Source organism: Diabrotica virgifera, chromosome 1 (genome assembly GCF_917563875.1).
Source record: "Diabrotica virgifera virgifera chromosome 1, PGI_DIABVI_V3a".
In the NCBI taxonomy this organism is placed as follows: domain Eukaryota; kingdom Metazoa; phylum Arthropoda; class Insecta; order Coleoptera; family Chrysomelidae; genus Diabrotica; species Diabrotica virgifera.
In genome coordinates, this window is record NC_065443.1 from 215120294 (window position 1) to 215139581 (window position 19288).

The 19288-nt window shown below is 35.0% G+C and overlaps 2 protein-coding genes across 2 annotated transcripts; one reads left to right on the plus strand and one right to left on the minus strand.

The window, feature by feature from the left end:
* Nucleotides 1-10778: 10778 nt before the first annotated feature.
* LOC114326421 (anaphase-promoting complex subunit CDC26) lies at nt 10779-11328 on the minus strand. The gene has a single exon (XM_028274787.2). The coding sequence runs from the start codon at nt 11069-11071 to the stop codon at nt 10868-10870; it is 204 nt and encodes a 67-aa protein (XP_028130588.1). The 5' UTR covers nt 11072-11328; the 3' UTR covers nt 10779-10867.
* A 97-nt stretch (nt 11329-11425) lies between these two features.
* LOC114326420 (integrator complex subunit 4) lies at nt 11426-18527 on the plus strand. The gene is made up of 2 exons (XM_028274786.2): nt 11426-12628; nt 16514-18527. The coding sequence occupies exons 1-2, from the start codon at nt 11707-11709 to the stop codon at nt 18466-18468; spliced, it is 2877 nt and encodes a 958-aa protein (XP_028130587.2). The 5' UTR covers nt 11426-11706; the 3' UTR covers nt 18469-18527.
* The last annotated feature ends 761 nt before the right edge of the window (nt 18528-19288 follow it).

Here is a 19288-nt window from a genome sequence, read left to right on the forward strand (position 1 = left end):
GAAACTATAATTAAGCAAAAAATAAAGGTGGCTAAAGAAAAATGGATGGAGGATAAATGCAAGGAATTAGAAAAGTTTAATGAAAAACATGATACGTTTAATATGTTTAAAAAAGTTAGAGAAGTAGAAGTATTTATCATAAAAAAACTCCACATACTATAACCGATTCGTCGGGAAAAATGATAATAGACAAACACGAAATTCGAACAACCTGGTGTAATTATATAAATGAACTGTATAATGATAATAGACCCGAAGAACTGGAGACTTTAGATGAAGGTGAAGGACCAGAAATACTAAAATCGGAAGTACTAGATACATGCTATAAAATTGGCAAAAAACAAGAAAGCCGTTGGCCCTGACAACATACCGACAGCGATGTTAAAGCTCATAAATGAGGAAAACATTGGAATACTGGTCAAACTTTTCAATCATGTTTATTTGACTGGTGATATCCCTGAAGATTGGTCCGAATGCATAACCCTACCAAAAAAAAACAACGCCCGAAAAACTGTAGCGATTATAGAATGATAAGCCTTATGAGCCACCCTTTGAAAATATTTCTACGCATCATCCACAACAGAATCAGAGATAATTCAATTGAAAATCATATGAAACACAATTTGGTTTCAGAAATAGACTGGGAACCCGGGACGCACTCTTTGCACTATAATGTATTACTCCAGAAATGCCGAGACCAAAGGAAAGACGTCTTTACTGTATTTATTGACTATGAAAAGGCCTTTGATCGAGTACAGCTTCACAAAGTAACTAAAATATGAAATATAAAATACGTCTTTGCTGTATTTATTGACTATGAAAAGGCCTTTGATCGAGTACAGCTTCACAAAGTAATTAAAATATTAAAGGATAAAGGAGTTGATAGCCAAGACGTACGAATCATTGAAAAATTTATACTGGCGTCAAACAGCGACAGCTTGTATAAATTGAAAATCAACAGAAATATGGAAAATACAAAGAGGTGTCAGACAGGGTTGTATACTGTCCCCACTGTTATTCAATTTATATTCAGATATAATATTTAAAGAAGCGCTGCATAATTTGGAATGGGGCGTGAAAGTTAATGGAATTCTGATAAATACAATCAGATATGCAGACGATGCAGTTATTTTAAGTGATAACATGAATGGATTACAATGCCTTTTAAATGCCATTGATACAGTGGGAAGAGAGTTTGCCCTAAACATAAACTGTTCATATACATAAAAAGCTTAAAGAAATTACCTACACTCAGAGAAAAAGAACTCCTCACTTTATGAGAAACTCCAAAGGTAAAATAATTCTCGACTTGGATGAAAAAAAGGAAGAATGGACTAACTATATAAAAGAGCTCTTCCTAGATACGAGGCCACCACTTAACACCACAAAGTATGCGAATACTGGTCCTAGTATTTTAAAAGCGGAAGTAGAGAGAGCCATCAAACAGAGCAAAAATGGGAAATCTTCAGGCCCTGACCAAATACCATCAGACTGGCTCAAACTTCTGGATGACGACAATGTCTCACAACTAACAAACATTTATAACCATATACACGAGACTGGCATGATGCCACAGATATGGTTAGAGTCTACATTTATTCCACTCCCAAAAAAGCCTAATACATTATCATGTAAAGACTTTAGACTAATTAGTCTCATGAGCCACTCTCTCAAGCTACTTCTTAGGATAATTCGTAATAGAATCAAGCAGAAATGTGAAGAGACAATGGGAAACAAACAATTCGGTTTCAGAGAAGGATTGGGAACAAGGGAAGCTTTGTTCTCAATGTTAACATTACTTCAACGATCATGGGAAGTACAGAAACCAATTTACGTCTGCTTTATAGATTTTGAGAAGGCGTTTGATAGAGTTCAACATAATAGGTTGTTTGAATATCTAGAAATGATTGGAATAGACGATAAAGATCTGAGACTTTTACAACATCTATATTGGTATCAAGAAGCTTCTATTCTGGTAGACGGCAAAGAAACAGACAAAATTTGCATTCAAAGAGGTGTCAGACAGGGTTGTGTGTTATCCCCAACTTTGTTTAACGTATACTCAGAAATAATTTTTAATGAAGGCTTGGAAGGACAATGTGGAGTTCGAATCGGGGGAGAAACTATTAACAACATCAGATATGCAGACGACACCGCGATCATGGCTGAAAATATCGAAGATCTTCAATTCCTTATAGATCGAGTCACTAGGAAATGCTCCAATAACGGACTTAACATAAATGCAACAAAGACAAAGTTACTTGTGGTTAGTAAACAAGACGTCGGCCCTATGCAACTAATTGTCAATGATGAATCAATAACAAAAGTTAACCATTTTAAATACCTAGGATGTTGGATAAACGAGACACTAAATCCGGATGAAGAAATTAAAACTCGTATAGAAATTGCAGGAGGAGCATTTATGAAACTTAGATCTATTCTGAGCAACTCTCAGCTGAACTTACAACTAAGAATCAAGTTCCTAAAATGTTATGTGTATCCTGTATTACTATATGGATGTGAAACCTGGATCATGAAGGTTAACATGATGAACAAATTAGAAGCCTTTGAGATGTGGTCGTATCGTAGAATGCTCAGAATATCTTGGGTTCAACGCATTTCAAACAGAGAAGTCTTAAACAGAGTAGGTCAAGGCGAAGGTGACTTAATGAAGATGATAAAAAAGAGAAAACTTGAATATCTGGGGCATATAATGAGAGGTAGCAGATACAGGATGCTGCAGTTAATACTCAATGGAAAGATCGACGGAAAAAGAGGAATTGGTCGAAAGAAATATTCATGGCTCCGAAACCTTCGTCAATGGACTGGTTTATCAGCAGATCAATTGTTACATGCCGCACAAGATCGAGAACGATATCGGCAAATTGTTATGGAAGCTACCCACGCCTAAAAATTTGGGCACGGTACTTAAAGAAGAAGAAGATAAACTGTTCAAAAACAAAATACATGGTGTTTGCCATGGATGAGGATCATGCAGATTCACGATTATATGTTATTGATGGTCATATATTTCAAAGAGTACCCAGTTCTAAATATTTTGGTTGCCATATTACTGAACAACTAGATCCAGATAAAGAGATAAAATGTAGAATCGAGATAGCCCGCACAACATTTTTAAAAATGAGGTCATTCTTCTGTAATGATAACTTGCAACTTCAACTTCAGTTCTCTTATAAGGTGTCGAAGCATGAACATTAAATGTATCCACCATTAATCGTTTGGAGGCTTTTGAAATGTGGCTGCACAGACGTACACTAAAAATACCATGGACGGCTATGCTGACAAATCGTAGCAATCCTTAAGAGAGCAAATGCTGCTCGCGAGCTGCTTGATAACATCAAATGTAGCAAGATGGCCTATTTTGGACACGTAGTAAGGGGAGACCGATATAATATTCTTCAACTTATTATATTATGATGGGTAAAATCGAAAGACGCAGAGGAATTGATAGAAAACGGGCCTCTTGGTTGAAGAATATCAGAGTGAACAGGCATAAAGAAAGCAGAGTAACTATTTAGAATAGCTCGAGACAGAGACAGTTTCGCCATGTTAATCGCCAACATCAAGGGGACTTTATACGGCACGTTAAGAAGAAGAATTGATATTTTCCTCGTATTATTCCTTGTGAATGTTATAGGATTCCATTATAAGTTGTTCTGTTCCATTATTTAATTAATTAATGGATATTCTTGAGTTAAAGTTGATTTCATGTAATCGAATGAACTATCTTTAAACAAAGTTATCTCAGCGAACGCATCTCTTAAATATTGGCAATATCATTTTAAACTCTTCTACTATGTCTGAATTGCCGATATGAATGAGTCAGAATAAATTAAATTATTAGAAAAAAATTTTTACGTTTAGCAACAACATTTTTGTTTAATTCAGTAATATTTTGTATTTTGATAACTACGTCCGAGGTACCACGTGGATAGTACCTACGTTCTTTAACGGTAAAATATTGATTCAATAAAATTGTGTTTTAACTAGGAAAGTTTTGTGGTAGTTCTGATTTCTTTCATTATATATGGATTTTGGGCTGCTGAATTCGAATATGATGTTTGCGGACAAAATTTCTTACCGGAACATTGAAAAAATCGCGAAAAAAACGAAAAATTTCAGCTTTTTTCCGCTCTTTTGCTCAAATCTCGAAAACTATTAACTTTTAGTAAATGGTCTGTCAACAGAAATTAATAAGTACTTAAAATTATCTACAAATATCACTATTTACTTTTTTTTAGACGAACCGTTCGGTCTAAAGTACATGTTGAAAATTGCCAATTTTTAAAGGTCTCGGCAAAACCCACTTTTTACATTCCAAAACTTTATTTTTTATTGGAATCATTTGATAAATTTCTCCTAGTTTTCTGTATATATAATAAATGTTAGTTCATAGGTATGGTATGTCTCTTGTGACAGCTTCCATGAGTCCATTCAGTCCTACGAGGCCGGGAATGTCTCTGCTTTTCCCTTAGAGTTAGAGCCACAGAAGATCAGGCACAGATGAAGTCACAGTTTCAGTTGGTGTGAACATTTCCTTCGGATCTGTTATCTTGATTTCTGATAAACCTTGAGGTTTTGTCCTTTTAAAATGAATTAGTTGAACAGCTCCCTGACTTCCATAAACCTCAGGCGCGGGTTTCTTTTTTATCAGAGGAATGGATTGCTTAGGAGCTACTGCATGTTTTGGTGCAATACAAGAAATGCCACATATAACGTGAATAGTGTGGTATTCGTCGATTGTATGTACGTTAAAATCAGCGTTATCGTACACCTGCTGTGTAAAGAACGGCAGGTCAATTTCCTGCGGATCGCAGAACAGCTTCTGTATGGAATGAACAAAACCCCAAAGAGAAAACTACATCAACCTATTTTCTTGAGCCGTACTTTTTGTAGAGAAAACGGCCAACCCTGCAAGGAATGGTGAGACCAACTATCTGGGCCTAACTGCCGCTACAAGACTTTGAGCAAGCGCGTTGCTTATCTGGAAGTGTCAGCAATCGCAGACGATCCGCAGAAAATTTACCAGCCGTGCTTTACACAACAGGTGTACGAAAACGTTGATTTTAACTCTTTCTATGCCAGGCCTTAATTTGCATGTTGATCCCTCAATCCCAAAGGTTTTTTCATGCTTAGAGTCCCATTGCCTTATATATATATATACGTCGCATATAATAAACAAATAAATGACCAAAACATGTTTTTTAATGAGTTTTTTTAACCAACTTAAACGTTTTCCTTTCAAAAGTACTTATCAGAGAGCAAAATCAACTTGAAAAAATGTAACTAACTTAAAAAAATAATGGAATGTAAATTAGCATTAGAAGTTTTCTTTTGTGTGGTACTCCTCAAAACATGACACTACGCAAAGGCCGACTCCGCATCTTGCACACATGTATCTCGATTCGCTTCTTTTTTTTTCTCGTCTTTTCTGTGGCTACAAACGCTCCGCCTTCTAGCAGCTACCTATAAGCGTTGCCACCAGTGCTACAATATAGAAAATATCTAAAATATGTGAACAAATATATACGGCCGGCAGTGGCTCCGCATGACCTGTCTTAAGTGCCAACATTTTGAGGCTTTGGGAACAATAATCTAACATTTTCGGACATATTTCTACGGCATTGGGACACTAATGAGTCTAAAATTTTATAAGCAACGCATATTTTCGGCTTTGGTAAATTGAGACCATAACACCTTGAACGTATATACACGGCGGCTGGGAATACAGACCCACTTTTTCAAAAACATATATATGCAGCGTTGGGACAGAAAGGGTTAACGTACATACAATCGACGGATACCACACTTTTTACGTCATGGGTGGCATTTCTTGTATTGCACCAAAACATATGCAATAGCTCCTAACCAATCCATTCCTCGGCTAAAAACTAAACCCGCACCTGAGGTTTAAGGAAGTCAGAGAGCTGTTCAACTAATACATTTTGAAAGGACAAAACCTCAAGGTTTATCAGAAATCAAGATCCGACGGGAATGTTCACACCAACTGAAACTGTGACTTCATCTGTGCCTGATCTTCTGTGGCTCTAAGGGAAAAGCAGAGACATTCTCGGTATTTTAGGATGGAATGGATTCATGGAAGCTGTGAGAAAAGACATTCCATATTCATATGAACTAACATTTATTATTTATATAATAGATTGTAGACGGTTCGTCTGAAAAAAAAAGAGTAAATAAGTAGTGATAATTTGTAGATAATTTTAAGTACTTTAATTTCTGTTAACATACCATTTACTAAAAGTTAATAGTTTTCGAGATTTGAGCAAAAAAGCGGAAAAAAGCTGAAATTTTTCGATTTTTTCAATGTTCCGGCAAGAAATTTTGTCCGCAAACCTCATATTCGGATTCAGCAGCCCAAAATCCATATATAATGAAAGAAATCAGAACTACCCCAAAACTTTCCCACTAGGGAGCTCTTAGAGTACAAATTAACTGAATCATATTGCAAAACCTCTAAATTTTAAAGAACCGCTTGGATTGGCATGAAATTTGGCATACACATAGTTATTAAGTCAAAGTAAAAAAAGTGATATTGTGCCGATGTGTGCTTTTGACCGGGGGGTGGTTTTCACCCCTTCTGGGGAGTGAAAAAAATTTCGGAAATATTTCTACGGCATTGGGACACCAATGAGTCTAAAATTTTATAAGCAACGCATATTTTCGGCTTTGGTAAATTGAGACCATAACACCTTGAACGTATATAGACGGCGGCTGGGAATACAGACCCACTTTTTCAAAAACATATATAATATGCAGCGTTGGGACAGAAAGGGTTAACGTACATACAATCGACGGATACCACACTTTTTACGTCATGGGTGGCATTTCTTGTATTGCACCAAAACATGCAATAGCTCCTAACCAATCCATTCCTCGGCTAAAAACTAAACCCGCACCTGAGGTTTAAGGAAGTCAGAGAGCTGTTCAACTAATACATTTTGAAAGGACAAAACCTCAAGGTTTATCAGAAATCAAGATCCGACGGGAATGTTCACACCAACTGAAACTGTGACTTCATCTGTGCCTGATCTTCTGTGGCTCTAAGGGAAAAGCAGAGACATTCTCGGTATTTTAGGATGGAATGGATTCATGGAAGCTGTGAGAAAAGACATTCCATATTCATATGAACTAACATTTATTATTTGTATAATAGATTGTAGACGGTTCGTCTGAAAAAAAAAAGTAAATAAGTAGTGATAATTTGTAGATAATTTTAAGTACTTTAATTTCTGTTAACATACCATTTACTAAAAGTTAATAGTTTTCGAGATTTGAGCAAAAAAGCGGAAAAAAGCTGAAATTTTTCGATTTTTTCAATGTTCCGGCAAGAAATTTTGTCCGCAAACCTCATATTCGGATTCAGCAGCCCAAAATCCATATTTAATGAAAGAAATCAGAACTACCCCAAAACTTTCCCACTAGGGAGCTCTTAGAGTACAAATTAACTGAATCATATTGCAAAACCTCTAAATTTTAAAGAACCGCTTGGATTGGCATGAGATTTGGCATACACATAGTTATTAAGTCAAAGTAAAAAAGTGATATTGTGCCGATGTGTGCTTTTGACCGGGGGGTGGTTTTCACCCCTTCTGGGGAGTGAAAAAAATTTCGGAAATATTTCTACGGCATTGGGACACCAATGAGTCTAAAATTTTATAAGCAACGCATATTTTCGGCTTTGGTAAATTGAGACCATAACACCTTGAACGTATATAGACGGCGGCTGGGAATACAGACCCACTTTTTCAAAAACATATATAATATGCAGCGTTGGGACAGAAAGGGTTAACGTACATACAATCGACGGATACCACACTTTTTACGTCATGGGTGGCATTTCTTGTATTGCACCAAAACATGCAATAGCTCCTAACCAATCCATTCCTCGGCTAAAAACTAAACCCGCACCTGAGGTTTAAGGAAGTCAGAGAGCTGTTCAACTAATACATTTTGAAAGGACAAAACCTCAAGGTTTATCAGAAATCAAGATCCGACGGGAATGTTCACACCAACTGAAACTGTGACTTCATCTGTGCCTGATCTTCTGTGGCTCTAAGGGAAAAGCAGAGACATTCGCGGTATTTTAGGATGGAATGGATTCATGGAAGCTGTGAGAAAAGACATTCCATATTCATATGAACTAACATTTATTATTTGTATAATAGATTGTAGACGGTTCGTCTGAAAAAAAAAGTAAATAAGTAGTGATAATTTGTAGATAATTTTGAGTACTTTAATTTCTGTTAACATACCATTTACTAAAAGTTAATAGTTTTCGAGATTTGAGCAAAAAAGTGGAAAAAAGCTGAAATTTTTCGATTTTTTCAATGTTCCGGCAAGAAATTTTGTCCGCAAACCTCATATTCGGATTCAGCAGCCCAAAATCCATATATAATGAAAGAAATCAGAACTACCCCAAAACTTTCCCACTAGGGAGCTCTTAGAGAACAAATTAACTGAATCATATTGCAAAACCTCTAAATTTTAAAGAACCGCTTGGATTGGCATGAAATTTGGCATACACATAGTTATTAAGTCAAAGTAAAAAAGTGATATTGTGCCGATGTGTGCTTTTGACCGGGGGGTGGTTTTCACCCCTTCTGGGGAGTGAAAAAATATACGTCCAAAGTGTAAGTCCGGAAATGAATAAATTGACTAATTCTAAGTAACTAAGTTTCTAACTAATCTTCGCGACCCCCCCGGGGGTCGCGAAGCCTTTCTCGGGGGGTCGCCGACTGAAAGAAAAAGTTGAGGTTCTTAAAACACAATTTTGGTGGGAAGGATGTGCTTGTTTGTTTTTCAAAAGTTTATCAAATTATGGTGCTATTTTTGAATGGATAATAATAATCGAATCATTTTCTAATTGCAGTCTATTTCTCTTTTTAGTTTTAATGTCTACCATTGAAGAAAATGTCAGTTCACACAAGTATGAAGTGGCGAATTGCACTAATAATTTAAGAGCTTCCCTTGCCAGCGCGGGATATTGGTGTTTTATTTTCATCCAAAGTATGTCGACACTTTGTGAATAAAATTCCATTTTAAGCATGCCATCAGCAGCTAAATCTAAAAGACATTCTTTCATTTTTTTGGTGATATTAGCCAGATCTCTTGATTTGTCCAAAAAATGGTTTAAAATCCATCTACGCCCATTGTCAGCTTCAGCGTGCAAATCTGGAAAGTAAGTCAAAAGTTGCTCTTGTAGATTAAGCAAGCTCTGAATGATGCAAGGAATGTGAGCCAATACTGCAAAACTTTGGTCTGTTGCATTATCTTCATTAATCTTCTGAACACATGGAAAAGACAAACATTTTGTTTTGCAGAGAGGTGACCACAAACGAAGTTTTGCGTGAGATGCTTTTACTTCATCTTTAGCTGTTAATATTCTTCTGTTAGATTCTCTTCTCTTCCTTGAAGGTTCTTTTCAAATTGTTAAGGTGGCTTAAAAGATCTGCCAAAATGCTAATTTCAAGAGTAAATAGGGTCAGAAAAAGAATAAGCATATTTGGATTTTACATCTTGTAAGAACATTAATAATTCATCTCACAATAGCTTTCTTGTACCAGCTATGTGATAAAGGAGAGTTTAATGAAGTGACTTCCCATATCTTCACAAACGATTCTGAATAGCCCGGTTTCCAAAGCTTTACCTTTGATAGATTTTACAAGTTTTATTACCTCCTTGAGCACGTCATTTAAATCAAAAGGTACCACCTTAGTTGCTTGAGCCCGTTGAAGATGAAGAAAATAGTGTGTCCAGGATATGTTTGACATAGTAGTTTTTATTTTGCAATGAGTCCGCTATTTTTGCAAGTCATAGCATTAGCGCCATCGCTACAAATAGCGATACATTTTTTCCAATCAATATTGTAGTCGCAAGTGCTTTCTAAAAACATATCGTACAAACAGTGGACAGTAGTGTTTGCAGAATACGATTTCTTCCATGATACCATTGATTCTGTCATCTGCTTCAAAGCACACAAATACTGCAAACTGTGCACAGTCAGAACATGTGGAGATTCGTCAAACTGCAAAGCAAAATGTTGGCAGTTTTTTAATTGTTGGCCACGTGAATAAAAGTTAAATGTACCCAAATAGGAAAAAATTATTACCTAACATATGTAGTTTTTAATTAATTTATTTCTTTGGCTTTCTGTGACACCAGGGGATCGCCAAAATATTTCAACCTGTAAAGGGGTCGCGAGATCAAAAAGATTGAAAAACACTGATCTAGACTATCAAAAGATTTTGACAGCTTTTAACACAGTCAAATATAGCAGTATCGTGTGATTTGCCCTTTAGGAAACCATGCTGAGTTTGTTTAAAAAGATTTTTTGACCTGTTTTCAAGTCTATTATACATAGCTTTTTCAAAAATCTGAGAGAAGTATGAGAGAAGACTGATGGGTCGATAAATCCTGGGTCCAGCCTTTATGCAGCCGAGCCAAGTGAGGGAACCTCTGAAGATACTTTTGGCTTTTTGTGAGGCCCTAAGGTTACTAAACATTCAGGGCAGCAGGAGGAGCTCAGATTTGCAGCCCCTGCTGATTCTAACAGATATGGGAGCCTGGAGCAACCTGGGCCCCAGAAACACCGAAGAACAGGTACGTATGGACCTAGTCCTTATGAGATTGGTGATACAATGGACCCGCCTTAGGAGCTCTAAGTGTCTAAACAACTTACAAGTAGGCACTGTTCCGATGTACCATAATCGATTATTGGGAATAAAGAGGCATGAATATACAAAATAAATAGTTTATTACCTACATGTATGAACAGCATTTAGTCAAAAATTATAAACAAAATAACAAATGGTTCTCATATTTGCATTCACATCATATTTGTATGTGGTTGAACATGTTCTGGAGGAACATATCCAATTCTGGCGTAGATTTCTTTATTCGTTTTAGGAGCTACTGACCAGACGGGTGGACTGAATGATTTTTGTTGTTTTTCCTTATTCTGCTTCATCTCTTCATATTCACTAATATCATCCAGTTTTAGTTCAATACTCGTTGGAGGCCTTCTTAACATCGTTAAAGCTAAAGAATATTAATTTGTACAATATTATTTGTTAATATAAAATATTATACCTTTTCTTAATGAAAATACAAAATTTCTGTATTGTAAAAAAACAGAAAAAGTAAACAGTTAAATGTCAACGTCAAATATTTTCTTCTTTCGGGGATTCGGGATTCAGCTACTGGTCTGGATTTTTTAATTGTAGTATTTTTTAAATAAAAAGTGCTACAAAATGACGGCAGTTAGTACTCACAATACTATTATTTTTGTGATTTACTTGTATTACTAATTACTAAAATCATAGTTTGGACATAATATTGGACTTTTGAATGTCCAGATTACGTTCCGCTGAAGATAGCTATTTTTTCATTCTATCTTTTTCTCTTCTTTTTCTTCGGTCACTTGTGTGTGACATTTATAGGTTATAAATAAAGTTTATGAAATTATGAAGTTTCGAACTAAACAGATTTGAACAGATTATTAAAGACTCCCAACTCCCAGTCTTTAAATTATTTTTGATTACAAAAATAAGGTTCTATCTATGACAAAAAAGAAGAATATAACTATAACAACATTAACCTAATTTATATAAAGCATTTACCAAATACACTAGTAATAAATTATGTTTTAAACAGTGATTAATTAAAATGGCTGCAGTTTTAAAAAAGAGAGCTCTGGCTGAATACAGCCAAACAATCCAAGAGCCTACTTCTGGTATTCCTACTAAAAGACTTCGTTTGGTAAAAAAACAAATATCAACATCTGGAAAGAACTTCTTGACTTTAGTAAACCACTTAGAAGAATGCAAAACAAGCAATGAGGTTTTAAACTTGCTTCTCCAAATATCTGATACAGATCTGGACGCTAGTGATATAAGTGAGGCAGTTAAGAAACTTGGAGATCATTTTAAAAACGAGAAGGAATCATCTGTAAGAGTGAAAATTCTTTCTTTGTTGTATGAAATTGGTGTAGAAAATAATTCTGAAGTTGTGGCTGTAATAGACGAAACTATATTGCTGTTAAAAAATGACAATTCCCATAAGGTCATCGCACAAGGAATGAATACAATTTTAAAGTTAGGCAAATTGGTAGCTGACGTTGCTACTGCATTTCATGTGAAGCTAGTAGAAGTTGCTAAATTGTATTTGAAAGACACTAGTCATGCTGTGAAGTGTAAGTGCTTGGAGATAATTGGTGTCCATTCTCCGTTAACTACAGATGAAAATACTGAAACGTTAGTACATCTCATAAGATCTTATTTTAATCATGACGATGCACGGGTTAGATGTCAAGCTTTCTCAACGATTGTATGTCTACATGAAAGAAACTTCAAGATTAATCCAAATATTTATATAGATGTCAGTAATGCCCTTAAAGATGACTATGAAATCGTTAGACATGTTGTTTTAAAGCTTATCTGGTTGTTAGGTAATACATATCCTGAAAATGAAATATTTGTACCTGGAAGTGAACATGAGATCAGATTGATAGATGATGCTTTTGGTAAAATATGCAATGGGGTTACTGACCTTTCCATGAATGTAAGGACACTAGCTGCTCAATTGTTAGGTAAGTGTATTTACTATAGTATTGATTTTTAAAGTTGTTACTTGAGTTGCTTATGTCTATTCTTAATTCTTAACTGATTGTATTACGAGGCCACAGTAGCGTGTCATCAATATTACTTCGGGAGATAGTATTATACCCTTTTTCAAAAGTTCTGTGAAGCTTTGGCCACAGTGGCAATATTTGACATTATCTAAGATCAATATTGTGACAATATACTCATAGTCGCGCTAAATGGAAGTAATAAAAACAATTTTATTATTAGTAAATAAATATTTATAAAAATAAACCAAAATAAAATAAACCGAGCTCTACTTATAAGTTTTACTATAAACGTTTATATAAAATACCTTGTTTAGTCATAAGAAATGAACTACAGATTGAAGCAAGTTCGAAAATATTGTCGACAATGAATATATAACTTGAAAAAAGTAGCATTTGTACTGTAGTCAGGATTTCTGTACCTAAATATAGATTTATTGTGAATTTCATTTTCATGGGAAACAAATTTTCAAACTTTTTTATTTATGACAACAGTAGATTACTTCTTATAGGTACTTTCATTATTAAAATTTGTGGTAGCTCTAATTTCGATATTGGCATAATTATGGCACAGTTTTTAATGGACATTTTCTTGGAAGATTTCACTTTATTTTTCGGTTGATGAACTTTTCCCATTCTTTTTAAACTAGTGATAATATTTTTAGAATAAAAAATCCTCCTAGAACTTCATATTTATACTCACATAAAATTTTACGTAAAATATACTTACCTATAAATAAAACTCACAATTAACAATATTCTATTTTTTCAAATAGTCCAATAACTTAGTTCTCTTACACAAAAATATAATAAATTAATTATAAATAAACATTACTTCCCTACGGATCAACACTAATGAATTCTTAAACAGATAAGAGAATCGTGCTATTACACTTAGAAATCTGACGCAGGTTTGTCAATGTAACTATTTCTCTATGTTGCCTAATCAGTTATTAGTTATAATTTGTTCGATTTTTCCTTATAGATAAAAAATTTTAGTAGTTCCAATGTGACACAAAATCTAGGCATGGGATAAAAAAGTTAATTTTTTTTCCGCCACCCAAAATTTTTGATTAAGTCTGACAATCTATAACTTTATTATTTGTACTCCGATTTTCAAGATTCATGGAATAGTTTGTAGGTACATGTATTGACGTCGTTTCTTATTCTGGTGACAAAAATTTTTTGATTAGATGGCATTATACGGGGGTGAAGCCTTGTATTTTCTCGTAATTTTTAAAAAACAATTGTGGAAAAATTGGTGGGCTGATTATATTTCATACTCCTTTTGTATTATCCTGGAGGTATCACTAAGGTTTTGTTTTTGAATTATCCGAATATCTCTTTCCTGGTAAGAGCTGTAAATAAAAACACTGCTTTGGAGGTTTATTTAATTAAAAATATCAAACGCACTAAAATTAACAAAACAAAACAAAAATAACAACAAAACAAAACAATTCAAAGCTGGTATGTCCACCTCTTGCAGCAACGACTGCTCGCAATCTGTTTGGCATTGAATAAAGATGTGTTATCCTTTCCTGGGGAATAGCCCGGTATTCCTCTACCAGGACCATAACTGTACCAAATTTCCTAGAGGCCTAGGATAACGGCTGTTGGAAATTTCATACAATTGATTTGTTGTGTAAATAGTTCGAAATCATGTCCCTTTTTTTCCCTTGTCGACAACAGTGTTGTTCCTGGCAATCATGTTATCGAAATTCACATATGTCACGAAGAAAGGGACTTTCAACCACTTGAAATCCAAAAACTCTGTCCCTACGAGATAAAGAAGAGATGCATTAAGACAACCCGAGTGAAAAGACGTGAAATAGTGAATTCGTTCGTTTGTTGTTTTCGACCAGCCAGGTGTGGTAAGCTTAACCTGAATTTAATTACCTATATAATATATCCTTTATTGTTTTTTGAGTCATTTAACAACCAACCAATTTGAATATGTGTATATGCGCCTATTGAGAAATTCCACTCGAAGAATTCCACTTCCAAGCTACGAAGGCACAGTAAATGAGTAGGCATTGGCAGGTGTTGTAATTCGTATTGTTTATTGCTTGTTTTGATTTTATTAAATTGTTTCTTTCAATACCTGCTAGTAATCATACAACGGCTAATAGCTTTTTTAATTCATCCCATAAATGCTCACTAGGATTGAGATCTGGGCTGCATGCGGGCCATTTTAATCTTATCAATCCAACCTCTATTTTATTAGTCAAATCAGTGTTTTTATTTACAAAAAATGGTACAGCTCTTACAAGAAAAGAGATATTAAGATAATACAGAAAACAAAATTTTAGTGATGCCTCCTGGATAATATGACAGGAATATGAAACAAAATCAGCTCTTCCATTTTTCCGCAGATTTTTTTAAAGTTAGGAGAAAATTCAACGCTTCCATTCACCCCTGTATAATGCCACGCAAGCAAATTTTTAATAACGGAATAATACCAAACGATATCAATACATGTACATACAAACTGGTGCAAGAATCTTGAAAATCGGAGCACAAATAATTAAGTTATAAATTGTCAACCTTAATCAAAAATTTTGGGTGGCGGAATTTTCTGCTGGTGAGTGTATTTCTTGTACACCAAACACATACTGGAGTGTGTCTTACCCCACCGGTTCTATTCCTAATTTTTAACAAATTACTAGGGGTTAGTTTATTCAAAATCAAGTTCTACACAAACAAATAATATTGTACAAAAAAATTAATATTTTACAGAAAAAATACCATTTCATACAAAAAACTTCAGTTAAAACTTAACATTTGTCACTACTAATGAAAGTCCTGAGTTAAAATAATCTTATAAACAACTTATTAGTCGTTATCAGAGACATAAACAATAGAAATAATAAAAAAACACAGATACATAATACAAAATGTCTATTGGGTTTGTAGAACCCCACAACTGACTAACACAGTGGCAGCATGTATACCTACTAATTCTCGTGGAATCCTACCACTTTAGGTTTATGTAGTGGGAGAGGTAAGCTGAATTTGCCTAGAGCTCAAAAACCGTTACCTAAAGTCTTAAGGATTTGATGCGATGTTAAAAAAGTGCTGGGGTTTCTGACACCTCAGTGTGTGTCCCAAGGGTTAATGTCGTTGATCCCAACAGTCCCGAATTCACCCAATCGGTCTGGCAACAGCTGTAATAGATAGCACATTGTCTTTTTTAGATTTCTAGGTCTATTAATTTTTTAAGATTTCCAGGTTCATAAAGTTTCTGCACATTCCATTTGTATATTTTTAAAACATTGTCCTTAGTTCGGATGCATTGGTTTTCATTGTTTCATGGTCTTCATTGTCTATTTTCTTTAGCTGTAGCTGTAGATCTCATCATGTAATAATGTCTTGTTAATGGGATAGGGTTGTTAGCCCTAAGGCCAACCTGGGTGGTCAGGGACCCTTCTGTTAGGGTTACCATACCTTGGGCAAGGGGTTCCAGGTATGCAGCTCTGGAGACACCTTCACACATCCCATCGTGGGTAGGATTTGTTAGTTTCATTTATATATGTCAACTAGCCCATTGCTTAGTATTTAATGACGGAAGTCACTAGGCATAGCTACTGCCACCAAGACCCATCCACTAACCATTCATCTCTCTCCTTTTCTAACCAGACTTGGGACTGGCTAGGTCGGAGTTAATTAATTATTGATGATATAATTTATATACCCTTCTCATATTTTCTGCATTTTCTATCAAAACAGTGTCTTATCACCTAGTTTGTTAAAATTTGCAATATACTTATTTGCTATTTTAACCTTTGCAAATATTTTTATGGCTGTACTTAATATGAAATTTATATAGTTTTTTTTTTATTTTTTTAGGTTCTATGAAGCTAGTCAGTCCAAAGTTCCTGTGCCAAACTTTAGACAAAAAGTTAATGTCCAACATGAGAAGAAAACGAACAGCTCATGAGCTAGCCTGGGAGAATGTAACCAGTGGAGAATGGGCAAGTGGAAAGAAATGGGCTGATGATGCTCCAAAAGAAGTTCTAGATGCAGACAGTATAAGTCTTATGAGCAGTGGAGCTTGTGGTGCATTTGTGCATGGTTTAGAAGATGAGTTTTTGGAAGTGAGATCAACATCTGTTGAATCACTTTGTCAGCTGTCAATAAGTAATCCACATTTTGCCAATATGGCACTAGATTTTTTAGTAGATATGTTCAATGATGAAATTGAGGATGTAAGACTTAAAGCTATTGATAGTCTAAGGTTAATATCAGAGCATATCATTTTAAGAGATGATCAATTAGAAACTATATTGGGAGCTTTGGAAGATTTTTCTCAAGAGGTTAGGGAAGGTCTGCATAGAATGTTGGCTTCTTGTAAGATGTCTACATCTGCAGGATTGAAGATGTGCGTTGAAAAGCTGTTAGATAATTTAAAAAAGTACCCTCAAGACAAGAGATCAACTTTTCATTGTTTGCAAAAAGTAGGTTCTAGGCATCCAGAGCTAGTACTACCTCTAGTACCACAGTTTTTAAGTATACATCCATTTTTTGATACTGCTGAACCTGATGTAGATAATGCTCAGTATATTTGCCTTCTTATATTGATTCTCAATGCTGCACAACATTCTCTTACTATAGTGCAACTATTGGAACCACACACATTGAGACACTATCTTTATTTAAGAGATACCATGACTCAATATGTTCCAATATTAAGCTTGCCAGACTCAAATTTACATTCTATCCCTAGACCGATGTCTGTTCCAGAAAGTTTAAATTTTTTAAACAATGTTATTAATAATTTGGATATAGCAGAGAGTAATGTAAGGGTACAGGCTTCATTATTACAAACAGCTAAGGAACACTTACACAGACTTAGCGAAATGGATGCAACTGTTGCTGGAACAGCACAGTTTACAGCCTTGTATATTTCTGCCCAGCTAGAGATTTTTCAGGTTCTGGAAAAAGGATTTTGGGCAAATCCTAGCATTCTAGCTACACAGCAATCCCACAATCTTAAAACCAGCATACAGAACTTACTCCAGTTATGTCTGAAACTTCAATTCTTCTTTGTAGGACTCAGTTCAGTAGAGCAATGTGCTGTAAAACAGCTAAGACTACAAGCTTTAGCTTTAAACCTAGTATATATAGTTAAAGGTAGCAACGCTTCAGCATTAGCTCCTTGTCACCATTTCCTTACTGTAGTAGAGGATATGCAGAGAGATTTGACTGTTGCTGGTCTTCAACCAGACAATTTTACAGCTTTTGTATTTTCTGAATTGTCTCAACTAGAAGAACCTAAACCTGGAGCTGTTTCTAGAGTGCTTATACCTATTTTGTCAGAAACCAAGATGGGAAAGATACCTTCACCAAATATTAATATTAGAATGAGTTCTGCTATTATTTTAGAGCCCACAAATCGAAGTGATACATCATTAAAGTTTACTGCAGGTTTGATTATGTCTGTACCATTTGAGGCGGAACTTAAACACTTGATAGACCCAACCAGAGTGCGGTTGAAGGTGAAATATCCAGATCAAAGAACACAGATAATCCTTCCTCGTCCCGCACATTTGAAGCCACTTTATTATGATGCTACAGAAAGAGATAACGAGATTGGTCACAATATTAGACTTCTTACTTCAGTATTGATTTCACATCATGTGTGGTCTGAAGCTTGCGATGTGGAAATTAATGTAGCTTTAGCCATTCCAGAAGCTGACATCGGCAAGAAGAAAACCATCGCCGACTCTACGCCCACTTTGTTGGATCTGTGCAAGCCTATTAAAGTTAGTGTCGCTCCTAAACCAATCAAAAAAACTTTATAATTTACTTAAATATGTTTAGTATAGTAGTTATTTTGTAAATAAAATTTCATATACTTTTATTGATTGTTTTATTACCAAAACCAGCCTGCTTCTATATTTTCTTTTGACCACTTAAGTAAATCTTTTATTAAATATTTTGATGCATATCGAGATATTATTTTTCAAAATGTATTTGTTTTTTATTACCTGCATATAATTCATGGAATGGGATATATTATAATGGAACGCTAAGTAAGCACAGTAGAATTAGGACGGAAGAAACTATTTAAAAACGAGCACCAATGTATAGCCTTCACCAATGGCTTTCTATAGTCCTATAGACACATATGAATCCTAAAATTGTAGATTGCCTTTTTAAATCAGTTTTAATTTAATCTCTCTAATGTTCGATTACAAATTATTTTTGATAAAATCGGCATTACCGCGCTAAAAACTCTCATAATGACTGCATTGCCTATGTTCCTTATACTGTAAAGTCAAGATGAGACCGAGACGGACTACAGCAAAAATCGATAAAAGAAGACCAAAGAACTAAGAAGGAGGGTAGCGAAGAATATTATCGAAGAAGCACTGAAGTATGGTTTGAATATAAATGAGAACAAAACCAAATATATGATCATGGGAGCAACAGACAAAAATAAAGAAAAACAGTTGATACTAAATTTAACCAGTGGCAGAGTATGAAAGAATCCGAAAAATTTCAATACCTAATCAACCATCAGTACAATCCACATGATGACGAAGATACAATTATGCCTGCAAGGAGTGAAACGATCGTAGTTGCGGGGCTACAGGGAATTGTGGAAGAAAGAACACCTGT

Bases quoted from the DNA above. Each gene is read 5' to 3' on its own strand.
- LOC114326421 (XM_028274787.2), bottom strand. From the start codon at position 11,071: ATGTTAAGAAGGCCTCCAACGAGTATTGAACTAAAACTGGATGATATT.
- LOC114326420 (XM_028274786.2), top strand. From the start codon at position 11,707: ATGGCTGCAGTTTTAAAAAAGAGAGCTCTGGCTGAATACAGCCAAACA. The intron at 12,629-16,513 runs GTAAGTGTATTT...TTATTTTTTTAG, and splicing joins ACTAGCTGCTCAATTGTTAG to GTTCTATGAAGCTAGTCAGT.